The 14817-nt window shown below is 34.2% G+C and overlaps 8 protein-coding genes across 8 annotated transcripts, besides 4 other annotated features; 2 read left to right on the forward strand and 6 right to left on the reverse strand.

Moving 5' to 3' along the window:
* Positions 1-270: 270 nt before the first annotated feature.
* On the reverse strand, positions 271-897 carry TA15225 (uncharacterized protein; the record flags this gene model as incomplete). Its single annotated transcript, XM_946816.1, has 1 exon — positions 271-897. One exon carries the CDS (start codon positions 895-897, stop codon positions 271-273), a length of 627 nt encoding a protein of 208 aa, XP_951909.1.
* Positions 898-1226: 329 nt separating this feature from the next.
* Positions 1227-1858, reverse strand: TA15215 (ATP synthase subunit C, mitochondrial, putative; the record flags this gene model as incomplete). The annotated part of the gene is made up of 2 exons (XM_946817.1): positions 1227-1496; positions 1637-1858. 2 exons carry the CDS (start codon positions 1856-1858, stop codon positions 1227-1229), a joined length of 492 nt encoding a protein of 163 aa, XP_951910.1.
* Positions 1248-1316: a sequence feature (2 probable transmembrane helices predicted for TA15215 by TMHMM2.0 at aa 93-115 and 135-157).
* Positions 1374-1442: a sequence feature (2 probable transmembrane helices predicted for TA15215 by TMHMM2.0 at aa 93-115 and 135-157).
* A 614-nt stretch (positions 1859-2472) lies between the features above and the next one.
* Positions 2473-3039, forward strand: TA15210 (60S ribosomal subunit protein L18, putative; the record flags this gene model as incomplete). Its single annotated transcript, XM_946818.1, has 1 exon — positions 2473-3039. The coding sequence occupies one exon, from the start codon at positions 2473-2475 to the stop codon at positions 3037-3039; it is 567 nt and encodes a 188-aa protein (XP_951911.1).
* Positions 3040-4059: 1020 nt separating this feature from the next.
* On the reverse strand, positions 4060-9140 carry TA15205 (SfiI-subtelomeric fragment related protein family member, putative; the record flags this gene model as incomplete). Its single annotated transcript, XM_946819.1, has 2 exons — positions 4060-9056; positions 9131-9140. The coding sequence occupies 2 exons, from the start codon at positions 9138-9140 to the stop codon at positions 4060-4062; spliced, it is 5007 nt and encodes a 1668-aa protein (XP_951912.1).
* A 524-nt stretch (positions 9141-9664) lies between these two features.
* On the forward strand, positions 9665-10551 carry TA15200 (60S ribosomal subunit protein L18, putative; the record flags this gene model as incomplete). The annotated part of the gene is made up of 3 exons (XM_946820.1): positions 9665-9667; positions 9739-10090; positions 10238-10551. The coding sequence occupies 3 exons, from the start codon at positions 9665-9667 to the stop codon at positions 10549-10551; spliced, it is 669 nt and encodes a 222-aa protein (XP_951913.1).
* Positions 10552-10604: 53 nt separating this feature from the next.
* Positions 10605-11655, reverse strand: TA15195 (uncharacterized protein; the record flags this gene model as incomplete). The annotated part of the gene is made up of 3 exons (XM_946821.1): positions 10605-10838; positions 10925-11119; positions 11278-11655. The coding sequence occupies 3 exons, from the start codon at positions 11653-11655 to the stop codon at positions 10605-10607; spliced, it is 807 nt and encodes a 268-aa protein (XP_951914.1).
* Positions 10695-10763: a sequence feature (1 probable transmembrane helix predicted for TA15195 by TMHMM2.0 at aa 217-239).
* Positions 11611-11655: a sequence feature (Signal peptide predicted for TA15195 by SignalP 2.0 HMM (Signal peptide probability 0.910, signal anchor probability 0.000) with cleavage site probability 0.477 between residues 15 and 16).
* A 44-nt stretch (positions 11656-11699) lies between these two features.
* Positions 11700-13080, reverse strand: TA15190 (small GTP-binding protein, Rab family, putative; the record flags this gene model as incomplete). The annotated part of the gene is made up of 6 exons (XM_946822.1): positions 11700-11806; positions 11875-11992; positions 12216-12255; positions 12289-12349; positions 12433-12756; positions 13062-13080. The coding sequence occupies 6 exons, from the start codon at positions 13078-13080 to the stop codon at positions 11700-11702; spliced, it is 669 nt and encodes a 222-aa protein (XP_951915.1).
* Positions 13081-13216: 136 nt separating this feature from the next.
* On the reverse strand, positions 13217-14543 carry TA15185 (uncharacterized protein; the record flags this gene model as incomplete). Its single annotated transcript, XM_946823.1, has 3 exons — positions 13217-13392; positions 13508-14193; positions 14230-14543. The coding sequence occupies 3 exons, from the start codon at positions 14541-14543 to the stop codon at positions 13217-13219; spliced, it is 1176 nt and encodes a 391-aa protein (XP_951916.1).
* Between the last annotated feature and the right edge of the window lie 274 nt (positions 14544-14817).

Genomic DNA, 14817 nt, shown 5'->3' on the forward strand with positions numbered 1-14817 from the left:
ATTTCTATTTGGGTTTTTAGGAATCGCCATTGTGGTTCTTTCACACTTTCTGAAATCTCACATTATGCACACGGTCTTTTCACTCTTAGGCTGTTTTATGCTCATTCTGAGTAACTTTTTATCCAGGAAATCTCACAAACACCACCATAAACAATCGGACTCTGATCAACTTATACAGACCAATACTCAGGAAATTAACAATCCCGTCTAGTTCCAAATACACTTAACATACCACTACACACACAAACATAATTTATTATATATAATATGCTATATATTAACTTTAAGTATTTTGATCCACTGGCACGGTTTAAGAATTTCTACCATGTGACTTGGAACAACCATCTGTGTGTTTTTCTGGTAAAACTTGAGGTTTGTAGAGTTTGGAACGCAAATGTCGTCACAGACAATGTCTTTCAAGATTGCTATTAAGCTGAACTTCCCGTCATCAACTATTCTGAGACTACTTCGAATCTTAGCGCAGCGTTCTCTAATATGCGATAACTCGACGTCTGAAAGGTTATTGATAACGCTTTCGGGTATGAAATCGTAGTAGCCGTTGTAGTTCGCTGCGATCTCGTCAATCAGGTTCCTGCGGTACGCCTTGTAGCTGTGCAGATTTTTTGAGGCGTAAATGTACATCAGGGCGTAATAATCTGACAGCAGCTTATACTTGAACAGCAGTTGTGTGTTATGTTCGTCGAACATTCGGGTGTTTTCATACTTCTTTGAAACTCGTGCAAAGTTCTGCAACAGCATTTGAATTTCATCATCTGCGCGTCTTGTGACTTCTTCCGGGTATGACTGGATGGTCAATGAGACGTCTTCATTTTTGAATATTTCCGTCAACACTTCCAAACTATAATAGGTTCCGCTTGTCGAATTCTTATAATCCATCAAATCCCGAAATTCTCCATAAAATCTAATATGTTATAATTTTAAAATAACTGAATTAACTTTAATACACATTAAAATGTTAAATTGACTAAAAACTAAATTAACTTGAAATGGACGATATATTTGTTTGGACAAAAATTAAAAACTTAAAAATTGTAAAAATAAATCTATTAGAGGTTAAAAAGGATAAAAGAATACTGAAATCGACGACAGACCCCATCCAAATAATAGAATTCATGTTAACACATTCTAATTACAATGACAAATATTCAACAATACATTTTAAAAATATTTTAAAATATAGTTAATAATATATTAATAACATGAGATTAAGAATATAACATGATGGCGCCCATGAGAATACAAACGATGGCAAGAAACTCGAGAAAACCCATACCAATAAGAGTATATGTAAACAAATCTTCTTTGATTGAAGGGTTTCTGGCTGTTCCTGAGACGAGAGCAGCGAACAAATTTCCTATGCCCTGAGCTACTCCTCCCACTGACATCAGAGCCACTGCTGCACCCAAAGTTGCTACTCCTCCGTCATATCTCACTCCGAACTTGTTATTATAAGGCGTTAAACTTCCCAAAGAACCCTATAACCATATGATACAAAATTTAATAGATACACAGTTAACTATATAGCTAATATTAATGGTATAATCTCGTGATAAGTAACAATTTGTAACACATTATTATAACTAATAATTTGAATATAAAATGATATGTTAGATACTGTTTTATTAAAATTGAGTGCGTAGTTGTGTCTGAGAGTGGGTTCAAATACAGATAAGCGTTTAAAGTTTTGGGTCCTTAAGGGTGAATTTACGTGTTTAATAACTCCTTTTACTGTGGTATGGGCGGAAGGAACTTGAGACAGGCCTCTGAGTCCTGAAAATGCTGAAATTCCACCCCTTAAAACCAAAGAGCGTCCCAAACCATTAATTAAAGGCGACATCACAATTTTCAACTACTTTGAAGAAATTGTATAAATAAAATTAGAAAATGTAAAACAAATTTCAATAAATAACTAAAAGGTATAAATTTGCTTAAAGAATCCTGAAACCACACAATACTGAGCCCAATACACATAACGAATAATACTCAAATCCATCAACTAACACATAATTATCTGTCAAACCACAATAACTAATTTATTATTTTAAAATCAATTTATTATTTAATAATTTAACAATATGATGAAAATAATGAATTACACATCTTATATAATATTATTGAATTTTATTCAATATTACCACACCTTAACTATTTTAACACATTATAACACATATACAATATATATCTTATATATAATATAATATATAGTATTAGTACAGTATATTTCTGTCTTCATGATTTCACACTAATTATTCATAGTTATATATTAAATTTACTTTAAAAAACTATTCCAAACAATAATTCTATCATTCCCAATTTTTTAACACTATTAACATTGTTATAATTATCAGAGTTAGTAGTATTCTGTTGATGGGGTATTTAGATTCCATTAATTTACTTTATTATATAATTTCTTATTTTTTCATAATATAGTATAATTAGTTAGTTGGAAAAATGAGTAAAAAGATGAATTCATCTTTGAAACCCTCATTGGGACAGAATTTGGTTCAATATCATATAGTTGGCAGAGCAGCTCCAACTAAGAAGAACCCAAACCCAAATACGTATAGAATGAGCATCTTTGCTAAGAATTCAGTCCTTGCAAAGTCACGTTTTTGGTATTTTATGAAACGTCTAAATAAGGCCAAGAGGTCTGGCGGTGAGATTTTAGCTTGTAACAGGTTAAATGAGCCTAAAAAAGGACAAGCTAAAAATTTTGGCCTATTGTTGAGGTATAAGTCAAGGACAGGCACACATAATATGTATAAGGAATACAGAGACTTGACAAGGACTGGAGCAGTTTCACAGATGTATGGTGACATGGCGGGTCGTCATCGTGCCCGTGCCAGTTGTATTCAGATCATCCGTGTGGCTGAGTTGAGTGACAGTGACTGCAAGAAGTCTAAAGTTACACAGATGCACGGGAAGAAGCTCAAGTTCCCAATCCTTAAACCAATGCCACACGTTGAAAGAAAGGATAGGAAACTCTTTTCAACCAAGAGGCCGTCACTATCACTTTAATCTGACTATACTAAGTTTATTTGGTATTAATCTACTATATTATTAAGGTTATTTTAATATTTAGGTGTTATTTACTCCAAATTAGTATTTAGTTAATGATATATACATTTATGATTATCGAACATAAGATCGAAGCATCGGAGCTAATGATGAGGCTGGTACTGTTGGTAACGAATCTACCAATGGACTCCGAAAACTGGCCAATACACTACATACTAATGCCGGTACACTAGCCGGTCAACTAACTGGTAGTGATGCTGCTGCTACAGCTGCTAAAGCTCTTGTGAACAAACTGAAAGATGCCGCTAGTAAATCTGGTACCCCTACTGAAAAGGGTCTTGAACAGTTACTCGGAGAACTTAGTGGTGCTACTGGCTCTGACCTAGTTGCTAAGGCCAAATTGGTCAAAGACAAGTTTGTCGGTTTTGGTGACGATACTGTTCAAAAGACATACGACAAAGTGAAAAATGATCCAACTGCTAAAGGTCGAGGTGAATTTACCGCTGTTCAAACTGCATTCAATGCACTTCAGTTTGACTATAACAAGGCCAAACAACCATATTAACCTTGGTTTCAACTTCCCACTTACTACCAAAATGACCACATATTACCATCATAAACATATGTATAATAGTATGGATCAGTTCAAATATAATATGGCAAGGAAGAGTCATAGGAGTCATTAAAGTCAATAGATTCATGAGAGTCAATAGATTCAGATGAGTCATGAGAGTCATGAGAGTCATGAGAGTCATGAGAGTCATTGGATGTATTGGATCTAAAGTATATAGATACAGGATATGGTTCACAGGATAGTTTCCAAACAACAATATGTAATAGAACACACATAGAATCTTTAAGAATATATAACAATGAATTGGGATTTGGATACATAAGATCATATGAATCACTAGTGAGTTCAGAATCAGGACCAAGAAACTTAAGATTGGAATGGAAACTAACATATGATTCAATGGAATCAGGAATTAGATTCAAGGAACTGGAGTGGGATCAGAAGATTCAGGAAGATGATGCACTTGAAGTAAGAGGGGTAGATTGTTCAGAGGAGTTAGGCACTTCAGGGTGCTTGGATTCTGCAGCTTCTCCGGCTTCAGAAGTCTCGTCAGGCTCTTCAGCTTCAGTGGATTCTTCAGTAGATTCAGGTTGTTGTTGAGTAGTTTCAGGCAGTTTCTTAAAAGGGCCATACATGCTCTTCACGAAGAAACGGTTTGAAATGATACCTAGATAAAATGTGGTTATATCTGAATAATTGGGATCATCTGTATGATTCCACAGTATTTTATTATTGTATGTGATCTTGACACACTTGACTACATATTTGAACTTGAATCTATAAAAGAAGTCAACAATGGTTACTGTATAATCAGTCTTGGCGATTTCATGATCATTATGACTTAGGAACTTCAATTTCGTGACATCACGTCTGGTGTTGGTTATGTCCTCCCAAGTCTTATCCTCTTCGGACTGACGGAACAGGTTGAAAGTATTGTTATAAAATATAATTGCCAAAAATCTTTCATTATTACTGAATAGCTTGGTCCTAACCAATCTACCATAAAGATCCTTGTATTCCCAAATACTCCTGCTACCTTGACTAACCTTATTGAATACATGGTCAGACTTAACACTGTAAGTAACGATTCCATTGTGATCACTGTAGTCAAACTGACTTGTAGATTTAGTATTCTCAATATCAAGAGTAACCTTAATATCTAGTTCTTTATTCTGGTCAGAATAATTTGTGACAAAAAACATATTCTTAGGAAGATCTAGTGAAAGTGATTTTATTTCTGAGAAGTTGGAGTCGTCAGTATGTGTCCAAATAGGGTTATTATTGTATGTGATCTTCTTACACTTGACACCAGTATTGAACTTGAATTGATAGGAGAGGTCAACAATACTAACTGTATAATCAGACGATTTAAGTTCAGTATCCTTATCTCCAAGGAACTTCAGTTTAGTGACATTATGTCTCTTATACGTGATATCGGTCCACTTAACATCAAACTCATGGAACAGTTTGAACATATTATTAGTCAGCAGAACAACAAGATATTTAACATTGTCTTTAGTCTTTGACCTAACCAAGGTACTGCATATATTATTCTTGGATTTCCAAACAACCTTGGTGCCATGAGATACCTTACTGAATACATTACCAGACTTAGTACTGTAAGTAACAATTCCACTCTCGTCATTGAAGTCGAACTCATCAGTAGACTGAGTCTTCGATATATCCAGAGTAACATAAGTGACTGTAGTCTTCTCTTCAGGAGTAGTAACGGGAGCCGCAGTCTTAGCTTCAGGAGTAGTAGCGGGAGTTTCGGCTTCATCCTTAGGAGCCTTAGCTTCAGGTTCCTCAGCCTCTGGAACCTTAGCTTCTGGAGCCTTAGCTTCAGGAGTTTCAGTTTCAGCCTTCTCTTCTATCTTCTTAACTTCATCAGACTGGTTCTTAACAAAGAAACTGTTTGAGGCAAGACCCAATGAAAATGACTTTATATCTGCAAAATTAGAATCATCAGAATGTTTCCAAACCTCCTCTTCTCCTAGCTTGATCTTCTTACATTTGATTCCAGCATTGAATATGTAAGTAAATGATAGATCAACAATACTAACGGTATAGTCAGTCTTGGAGAGTTCAGTATCACCTTCACCGAGGAACTTGAGCATAGTAACATCGTGTCTCTTAGAAGTTATATCCTTCCACTCACCACCTTCCAGATTGAATAATGTGAACATATTATTAGTCATTAAGACAACAAGGTATTTAATATCCTTGGAAACCTTAGTCCTAACCAAGGTACCATTGACATCAGTTTTGGATTCCCATATATCAGTGGTACCTTGAGATACCTTACTGAACAGGTGGTTATCCTTGGGAGTGAATGTGACTACACCATTATGATCAGCAAAGTCAAACTCATTAGTGGACTGAGTAGCATTGATATCCAGAGTAACAGTAATGACTGCTGGTTTGGCAACAGATACTTGAGTTATCACAGCTTCCGTTACAGAAGATGGTTTAAATTCTAGTTTTTTCAATTCAGATTTATTATTGATGACAAAGAAGCTGTTGGAAATAAGACCAAGTTGAAATTTCCTGATTTCTGAAAAGTTTTTATCGTCACTAGGTTTCCAAACCTCATCATCACCATACATGATCTTCTTACAGCTGACTGCACCTTTAAACATGAATTGATAAGAGTAATCGACTATGGTAACCATATAGTCTGATGCCTTGAGTTTAGTATCCTTATCTCCGAGGAAGGTCAACTTGGTAATATCTGACCTCTGACTAGTGATATCTTTCCACTTATTATCCTCCTCTTTCAACAGTTTGAACATATTATTAGTCATTAGTATGGCTAGATATTTTCCATCATCCTTAGACTTGGTCCTTACCAAAGTACCATAGATACCATCCGTAGTCTTCCATATATCCTTGATACCATCAACAATCTTGTTAAATACATACCCTGACTTAGCACTGTATTTTTCACAATCACCATCCTTTAAGTAGTAATACTGATCCGTACTCTCCTTCTTATCAATATCCAGAGAAACAGTAGTGATTGGTTTGATAAGTTCTTTTGTCTGATCTTTAAGATTTGTGACACTGAACTGGTCTTTAGGAAGATCAAGATATAGACCCTTCAGGTATCCAAACTCAGCATCTTCAGTATGGTTCCACATAGGCTTATCATTGTATGTGATCTTCACACACTTGACACCTTCTTTAAACTCATAGCCATATCTTGATTCGAATATTATTGGATCATAATCAGTATTGGTGAGTTCATGATAGTTGGATGTACCCTCTTCCAGGGAGTACATATTGATACCAGAGAAATCACTCTTTTCCTGAGTGATGTCTTTCCATGGCTGACCTTGACCAGACTTCCAAAGAAGTACAAAGTTACCACTTTGTAGCAGGATTGACAGGAATTTCTCATCCTTACCAGAACCCATCAACACTGCCTTGAGACCATGATCTTCTGGTTTGGCAGTCCAGATCTTCAGGGTTGATTTTACAATCATGGTGATTGTCAAATTGGCCTTAGGATTGAAATGGCCGAAATTTCTGGTTGATCTATACTCAAATAGGCTATTATCTGTATTGACATCAATATTAAGAACAATGCTAGTTTCACAAGACCACCACAAGACCATTTTGTGAAAGTGTTTAACCTTATTATTGTTAAGGAATATGTTAATGTTCTTCACACTTGATTCGACACCATACACAGTGACCATGTTTGACCACTCATCATCCTTTTCTGATTCCCAAAAAATATCATCTGAAAGACATCCTGACTTACAACAACTTGAACCACAGACTAGCCAGGTCCACGAACTACTGAGCATTACAGTTTTGAATTGGTATCCAGGCTTCGTAGTGAATGTCCTCGTCTCACCATGATGGACAAAGTCATAACCAATGGTACTCGAGGTTTTACTTACGTCAAGGATAATTTTATTATCAGACTTCTTCCATGGTTTATTCCTACCACCCTCACTAAAGTGCAAGATATCACCATTCAACAAATATATGCTAACGTTTTCTCTATCGATATCAGCAAAAACCTTGCTGGCATACCTTTGAGGATCTTCTGTTTCCCATATCACAGTCTCTGAACCACAGCATCTTGAACCACAGCAAATGGTGCCACCCCTCTTAACCACCTGATAGAACATTGCGTTACCCTTGGAAGTGTAGACGTTAATGTTTCTGTTATGATCAACAGTAAAATCAAAGTCGTCAGTACTGGCTTTACTGCTGACATCGAGGGTGACAGGATTAACCTTCCTGACCTTTTCACATACCCAGCACCTATCATTATCATTCATGACGTTAAACTTGTTAGATTTCAAATCGAGAAAGACTCCTTTCAAGCAACCAAAGTCACGTTCCTCCCTCAGGTCCCAAATATTCTTACCATTATGGGTAACCTTTACACATCCAACTCCTTCATAGAACAAATAACCATAAAATTCGTTAAACAAGGTTATGGAATAGTGGCCTTTATGGAGCTCCACGCTCTCACCCTCAGCCATAGCATACATCTTGAGATCAGTAATATTATTCTTGCTAGAGGTTATATCCTCCCACGGCTCGCCCTTACCACTCTTGAATAGGAGAGTAAGTTCACCACTCTTCATCAGTACGGCAAGGTGTTTGGGTTCTTTCTTGGAACCCATCAACACCACCTTAAGAGCGTGTTCCTTATCTGCCTCCCATATAACCAACCCTGAACAGCAACAATCTGAACTACATTTCTTGGACTTCATAACCTTTCTGATTGTGTAACCAGGTTTAGCTACGTATATCCTATAGTTATCCTTCTGAAAGTAATCAACTTGGATATTACTATTGGAGATCCTTACATCAAGATCTACGACAGCTGGAGACTCACTCCATGGTCCTGAATCAGACCCATTTAAGTGCTTAAAGGTCCCATTACAAAGATGAAGACTCATATTTTTAGTTTTTGAAAAGGTTCCTAGACCATCAACATAGACTTTATGAAAATACTCAGTTTCATTCTTGGCCTCCCAAATCACTGTCTCAGATTTATCAATCTTAACGATTTTATTGAACGCGTATTTTTCCTTGGCACTAAATACTGTAACATTTTTCTGATAATCCTCTTTAAAATCAATAGCGCTGTTACTTGCCTTTTCACCTATGTTGAGTGTAATAGCGGTCCTATGGCCAGTAGCTACCTCAGGAGTTTTCTTTGGTCTAGGTCTATTAGTGGGAGAAATAACTGTAACAGAAGCCTTTGCTGAAGCATCCTCAGTCGACTTAATCGTTTCCGTTTGTTTAGCTACCGTGGGACTTATTACCTCAGACACAGGTGTTGTTGATTGACCTTCTTGAGTTTCTCCAGTGCCACTACTGGATTGATCAGTTGCAGATGAACTTGATTTTGGTTGTGATTCAGGTTTTGATGACTTACTTGCCTGACCTGCACTGGTACCAGTTCCGGTTAACCCTGCTATCAATTCTGATTCCACCTAGTCTTTGATCAGGATCCACCCTAAAATCATATATTATTAATCTTGATACTGTTACTCATCACTTATCCACCCTCTAATATAACTCAGTAAAGTGAGAGAAATTACAACCAATTGTAGATGACTGGAACGATTTTAATTCTCTATATATCAATTTTACTAATCACAAAACCCTAACAAATACCTAATCTATCCCACTTAAAACACACGAAAATTCATATTAATAATTTACAATGTAACAATATATAATAGTAATATTAAATAATCAATAGTTCTTAAAATATCAATAAAAATTGTTTTAAACCCTAAAATCTGAATAACTTAAATAAACTAAACTATTTATTTAAAAGAATATAAGTTTAAATGTGAGAAACACCAAACCAACTTAATTCTAAGAATTTGGCAAATTATACTTATAATTTTGTAATCTAAGAAATCAAATAAATACAATTTATAAATTTAATCTAATCTTACGAATTAATTAAGTAACAATAATGTTAAAACAAATATGATTCCCCATGGTGGGGATTCCATGAAATATTACAATTTTTACAAACACTAACTTTTATCATTTTTTAATTCCATAATGGTAACCTCTTATCCCTAATTATTTTATAATTATGATATATTATTTTATCTAGAGTGTATAATAATTTGTAGGGTATTGATTTAGTAAAAGCCGGAAGAGTAAAGAAACCAGGTCGCAAGGCTTTGGTCAGTAAGAATCCTTATCTTCGCCTGTTGGTTAAGCTTTTCAAATTCCTCGCAAGACGTACTGATTTCCCCTTCAATAAGATTGTTCTAAAACGTCTATTAATGCCCAGACGCTATAAAGCCCCTCTTTCTCTTTCTAAACTCAGTAAACATATGGAAAGTAGACCTAATAACACAGCCGTTGTCATTGGAACTGTTACAAGTACTGAATCACTGGGGATGATTCCCTCTACAACCGTTACGCTAGTTTTAGTTACATATGCTAACTACTTATATTATAACACTACTAATACTAATAGTTTAAGAATTAGCTAGAATAATGTTTATGATGATAATTTTGCCTTCACGACGGTCTTCTGACTATATCTTGGAGACTAGGAACATCTGAATTACATATATCCACACATATTTAACTCAATTTATTTATAAAATAGTTGATAATAAGTATATAATAATGAATTAGATGATGAGAGAATGGATGTGGTGCCCAAATTGAGTGTTTGTGCTCTAAGGGTTACTGAGACCGCAAGGAAGCGAATTTTAGCAAGCGGCGGTGAGGTTTTAACCTTTGATCAACTGGTTGCGAGGAGCCCAATTGGCGGAAAGTGTACTCTTTTGAGAGGTGAAACTAAGGCCAGGGAAGCTGTAAAGCACTTTAGAAACGAAGTCAAAGGTAATCCTAAACCCTACGTAAGATCTAAGGGAAGAAAATTCGAAAAGGCAAGAGGTCGTCGTCATTCCAGAGCTTTCAAAGCTTAATCTACTCTTGAACTCTTTTATACACTTAGTTAACATATAGTTTATGGATAAAATTACATTGGGTATGATTTATCTGACCCTACGCTTACTTGAGCGGCCTGTGATACGAGGGGTAGTTGTGAATAGGTTCCCATTAGGGCACAGAACATACAGTAAAGAAGAGGAGTGAAGGTCGAAAGAAGCATTGTGTAGCCTATAACTGAGCCTAAAAACCCCTGGCCAAGACTACTTATGAAATCAGAATATATATGACACAATAAATTTCCATATAATGATAATATATGTCCCTAAATCATTATATTTCTAATCCAAATAATAAATAACATTCTACAATATTTATTATTATTTAATAATAAATAGGTGAATTTAATACTTGTGTGTAGTTGAATTTAATGAAGTGGTTTTGTACGAGTTCGTTTTTTGAAATGAAGACCTTATTAATACACAGGTGAATCAGTTCCATCAGATTCGGAACCGACGAGATAAACTTATGCAAACTTGACATTGAAGTCACTATGTCATCCACAAACTTAGGCAATGACAACGATAATAATAGAGGCTCATAATTCTAAAAAAATTCCACAATAATCCTTAAATATTTATATACTAATACTGTTATATAACTCAGTAGAAAATGTGTTAACTAGTGATAACAGAAATAACTGTATTATTATTGTATGTAATTATATAAATAGTTAAGAAATGTATTTTTATATAGAAAAATACCCTTGTTGCTACCATGAAAGGTATTAGATATCCGGAAACTGAAATGAGTGAAACCAGAGGTGTTACTTTGGTTTTCACCCTGAAAACTCCAATAGCATCCTTAAAAACTTCTTTATAACTTCTCTTCTCCTGATTTTTCGGGAGATTCCTTTGATAATCTGAAAATAATTTCGAGACTGTGGAAGGTGTGTTGTATTCTTTTTTCAAAGGAGCGAAAATCTGTGTTTTATTTAACTTCAACATGTTTTTTTGACTATAATACAAAAATGACATCTTATGAATCGGTCTAAGTGATTGATTTAGGGGCAGAAAAGAGCCTTCCATATATTTTACACAATTACAGCATACAAGCATAAATAGAGCTATTATATATACCATTTAAAGGGGATCAATTGGAAAAAATTAAAATTAATAAAACAAGTTCAATTTCGGTAACAAACTTTTGATAAACTTGTGAAACTCGCCGCACTTCTACCAGCACAACTCGTACTTTCACTGGGAGCCGATGGCTTTAAATCAATATCAACCACTAAACATACATATACAATATTTATATAATAAATAATATAATTAAGTAGTGGAATGAATAAGTTATACATTTATCGCTGACTGGTTCTGGTTCGATGGTTTTCAAAAGCTCAGTAGCAACGAGAGTGAACAACTCCTGTACGTTATCTCCATTCTTAGCACTTGTTTCCCGAAAGAAACAATTCATCTATAACATTTTATATCATACCATATGAAAATATGGTAATAAGTAACTAAGGAAAGTGTTGTTTAGAGTATGGATCTGGGAGTTAAGGATGGATACAACCAAGGGTATAAATAACTGTATAGCTAAGTAATACCTAGAGCTATATAACTAAATACAGTATATAACTGTATAAATAGAAGGGGCCTTCGAGGCTACTGCTTGATAAAGCAACGTAATGGAATACCTCATTAGCTAAACTTTGTCCCTCTTCAAATGAAACAGTACTAAACAAATATTAAAATAAAATAAATTATTACCGTTTGTCTAATAAATCCGTTTTATTGCCAACAACAACTATTACAGCTTTATCTCCTCTCACTAGAGCAAATTATACTTAGAATACAATTATATAAAAATTAGCAAAATAGAATAAAATTAACTAAATAATTGTAGATTATTACTATCTTTAATATCTTTGATCCATTGTCTGGTGCGATCGAAAGATTCGCGATTGGTAATGTCGTAGACTACGATGGCTGAAGATGAGTCGCGAATATAACTGGGCATTAGAGAGCGGAAGCGCTCTTGGCCTGCGGTATCCCAGAGTTGCAGCCGCATTGTCTTCTGGTTAACAGTCACCACCTTACTTAAAAAGTCTATCCCGATAGTTGCCGCGTAAGCAGGTATATAGTGATCATACACGAAACGCGTCACTATGGACGTCTTTCCGGCACTCTGCTCACCAAGCAGTACGATTTTATTTCTCTGATTACTCACAGATGTCACTAAACAATCATTAATACTATTTATTATATATACTATAAATTATTTACTGCAATAATAATTTGTTAGAATAAAATATTGTTAATTTTTTAATAATAAAAATATGTAAGAAAGGTTAGTTTTACAACAATTACCAGAATATGGCTCAATAGTGTAAAATCTGACCTTACAACTAATTATAGCTAATTAAATCTAAAAATAAAGAACAAATAAATACAAATAAAGTATAAATTAAATGGAAACAAAGAAAGATGTATGTAATTAGTTAGAAAATAATTAATTCAAATAAATGGATAAAAAAACTAACTTCCATCCGAATTAGTCATTTTTTAAAAAATCCACATTTGCCAGAAGAAGAGATATATATGTACATAAGAAGTAAAATGATATTAAAATTAGAAAAGGTATCCCCACTGTTAAAGGTGCATTTGGATAGATTTATCACTAATTTCCATCCATTCTTTAGCCATCATATCTTAATTTCACACCCTTTCTTATGTTATTGTTAATATAATTTGATTTCCCGGCTTTTTTACCCATTTCTATCCCAGATTCCAAATCAACTCCACTAACAATATTAGCTGTTCCAGAATCACAAAACTCATTTGTATCACTCATCATATTATTACCATTTAAGCCTAAATTAATAATATTAATCATATCTTAGTATCATTTTGATCATTAATAAAAATTTAGAGTATTTTTTTACTTAATTTTATATTTCTTAACTTAACTATATAGCATTCAAATTACCTTCGAGATTATGTAATTGTTGTACGATTTTGCATGGTTTGCAAATGTTATTAATGCTATCAATTCCACAAATCTGACAGAAATTTCTTTCTGGTGCTTCACCATTTGAAGTGTGTTCCGAATGAAAGTTATCACCTGACTTAATTATATTGAGTATTATTTTGGGGTTTATGAGTTCAAGGTTCTTAATAAAGGAACGCATATGGCCTCTATAGGCCTCAGGAGAGTAAATACACTCAGTTGAAAAATAATCCAAAGATAAATAGCGAGCATATAGAACAATTTCCTTCTCAAATGAATATTTCAAAGGCTTTACTCTTTTTATTTTCCTTAATTTATTATTAGTTGACTGATTTAATTTTGACTTTATTTCTAAATTTACATTTTTCCCATCAATTTGGTTGTCCAAATCTTCCTTAAATCCATTAAGTTCACCTACGCTATTAATACTATAAGTTGTGATGTTAGAGTTGGTTAGTTTGAGTAAATCACCTCTGAAGAGGTTGAGGAGTACAGTTTCAGCCATATCATCAGCATTATGTCCAGTACACAGAACATTTGCTCCAAAAATTCTAGCGCCAATTTCAAGCATTTGACGTCTAAAGGAACCACAAACAGTGCAATTTCCCCTTTTCCCTATTAATTTTACCACTTGATCCATACTAAAACCAAACCGATCCTTAAAACTTAAAATTTTTAATTCAATTTTATACTTATCATACATTGATTTCACGACCTTTAGAGAGTCATCTCTGTACCCTTTTATTCCCTCATCTACACCTAAAAGGTATAAATTCCAATCCATCTTGTACTTTTCCTTAATTTTACTTAAAACGTGCGCTAAAACCGAGGAATCCTTCCCTCCAGAAACACCAATACACACACTATCACCATCAGAGATAAGTTTCTCACTCATAATATACTCGTAAATATCGTTCTCGAAAGATTCTATAAAACAAGTTTTACAAGATGGAAGGCCTGAAAAAGATCTCCGTAAAACGGCAGAACCCTCGAAACAATACTCACACTTCACCATTTATTCAACAACCAGCCATTAACTTAATTAATTAACTGGTTATTTGGGTTAATTAGGGGTTAATTTATACCCTAATAAGGGTTTAACTCCTTAGTTAACTCCTTAAATAGATTTGGTTAAGGAAGATTTTTATTTTAGCCCTAAATTATTGTTTAAATCATATTCTAGTCATTTTTAGTAATGATATTTAGTTTATTCTTTTCAAGAGAAACTTTTTAGACTAAAATACTTATTTCTCCCTAATCTAGTGTTAATTTTATAATATAAAGGACAA

This window comes from Theileria annulata, chromosome 2, assembly GCF_000003225.4.
Source record: "Theileria annulata chromosome 2, complete sequence, *** SEQUENCING IN PROGRESS ***".
Lineage (NCBI taxonomy): Eukaryota > Apicomplexa > Aconoidasida > Piroplasmida > Theileriidae > Theileria > Theileria annulata.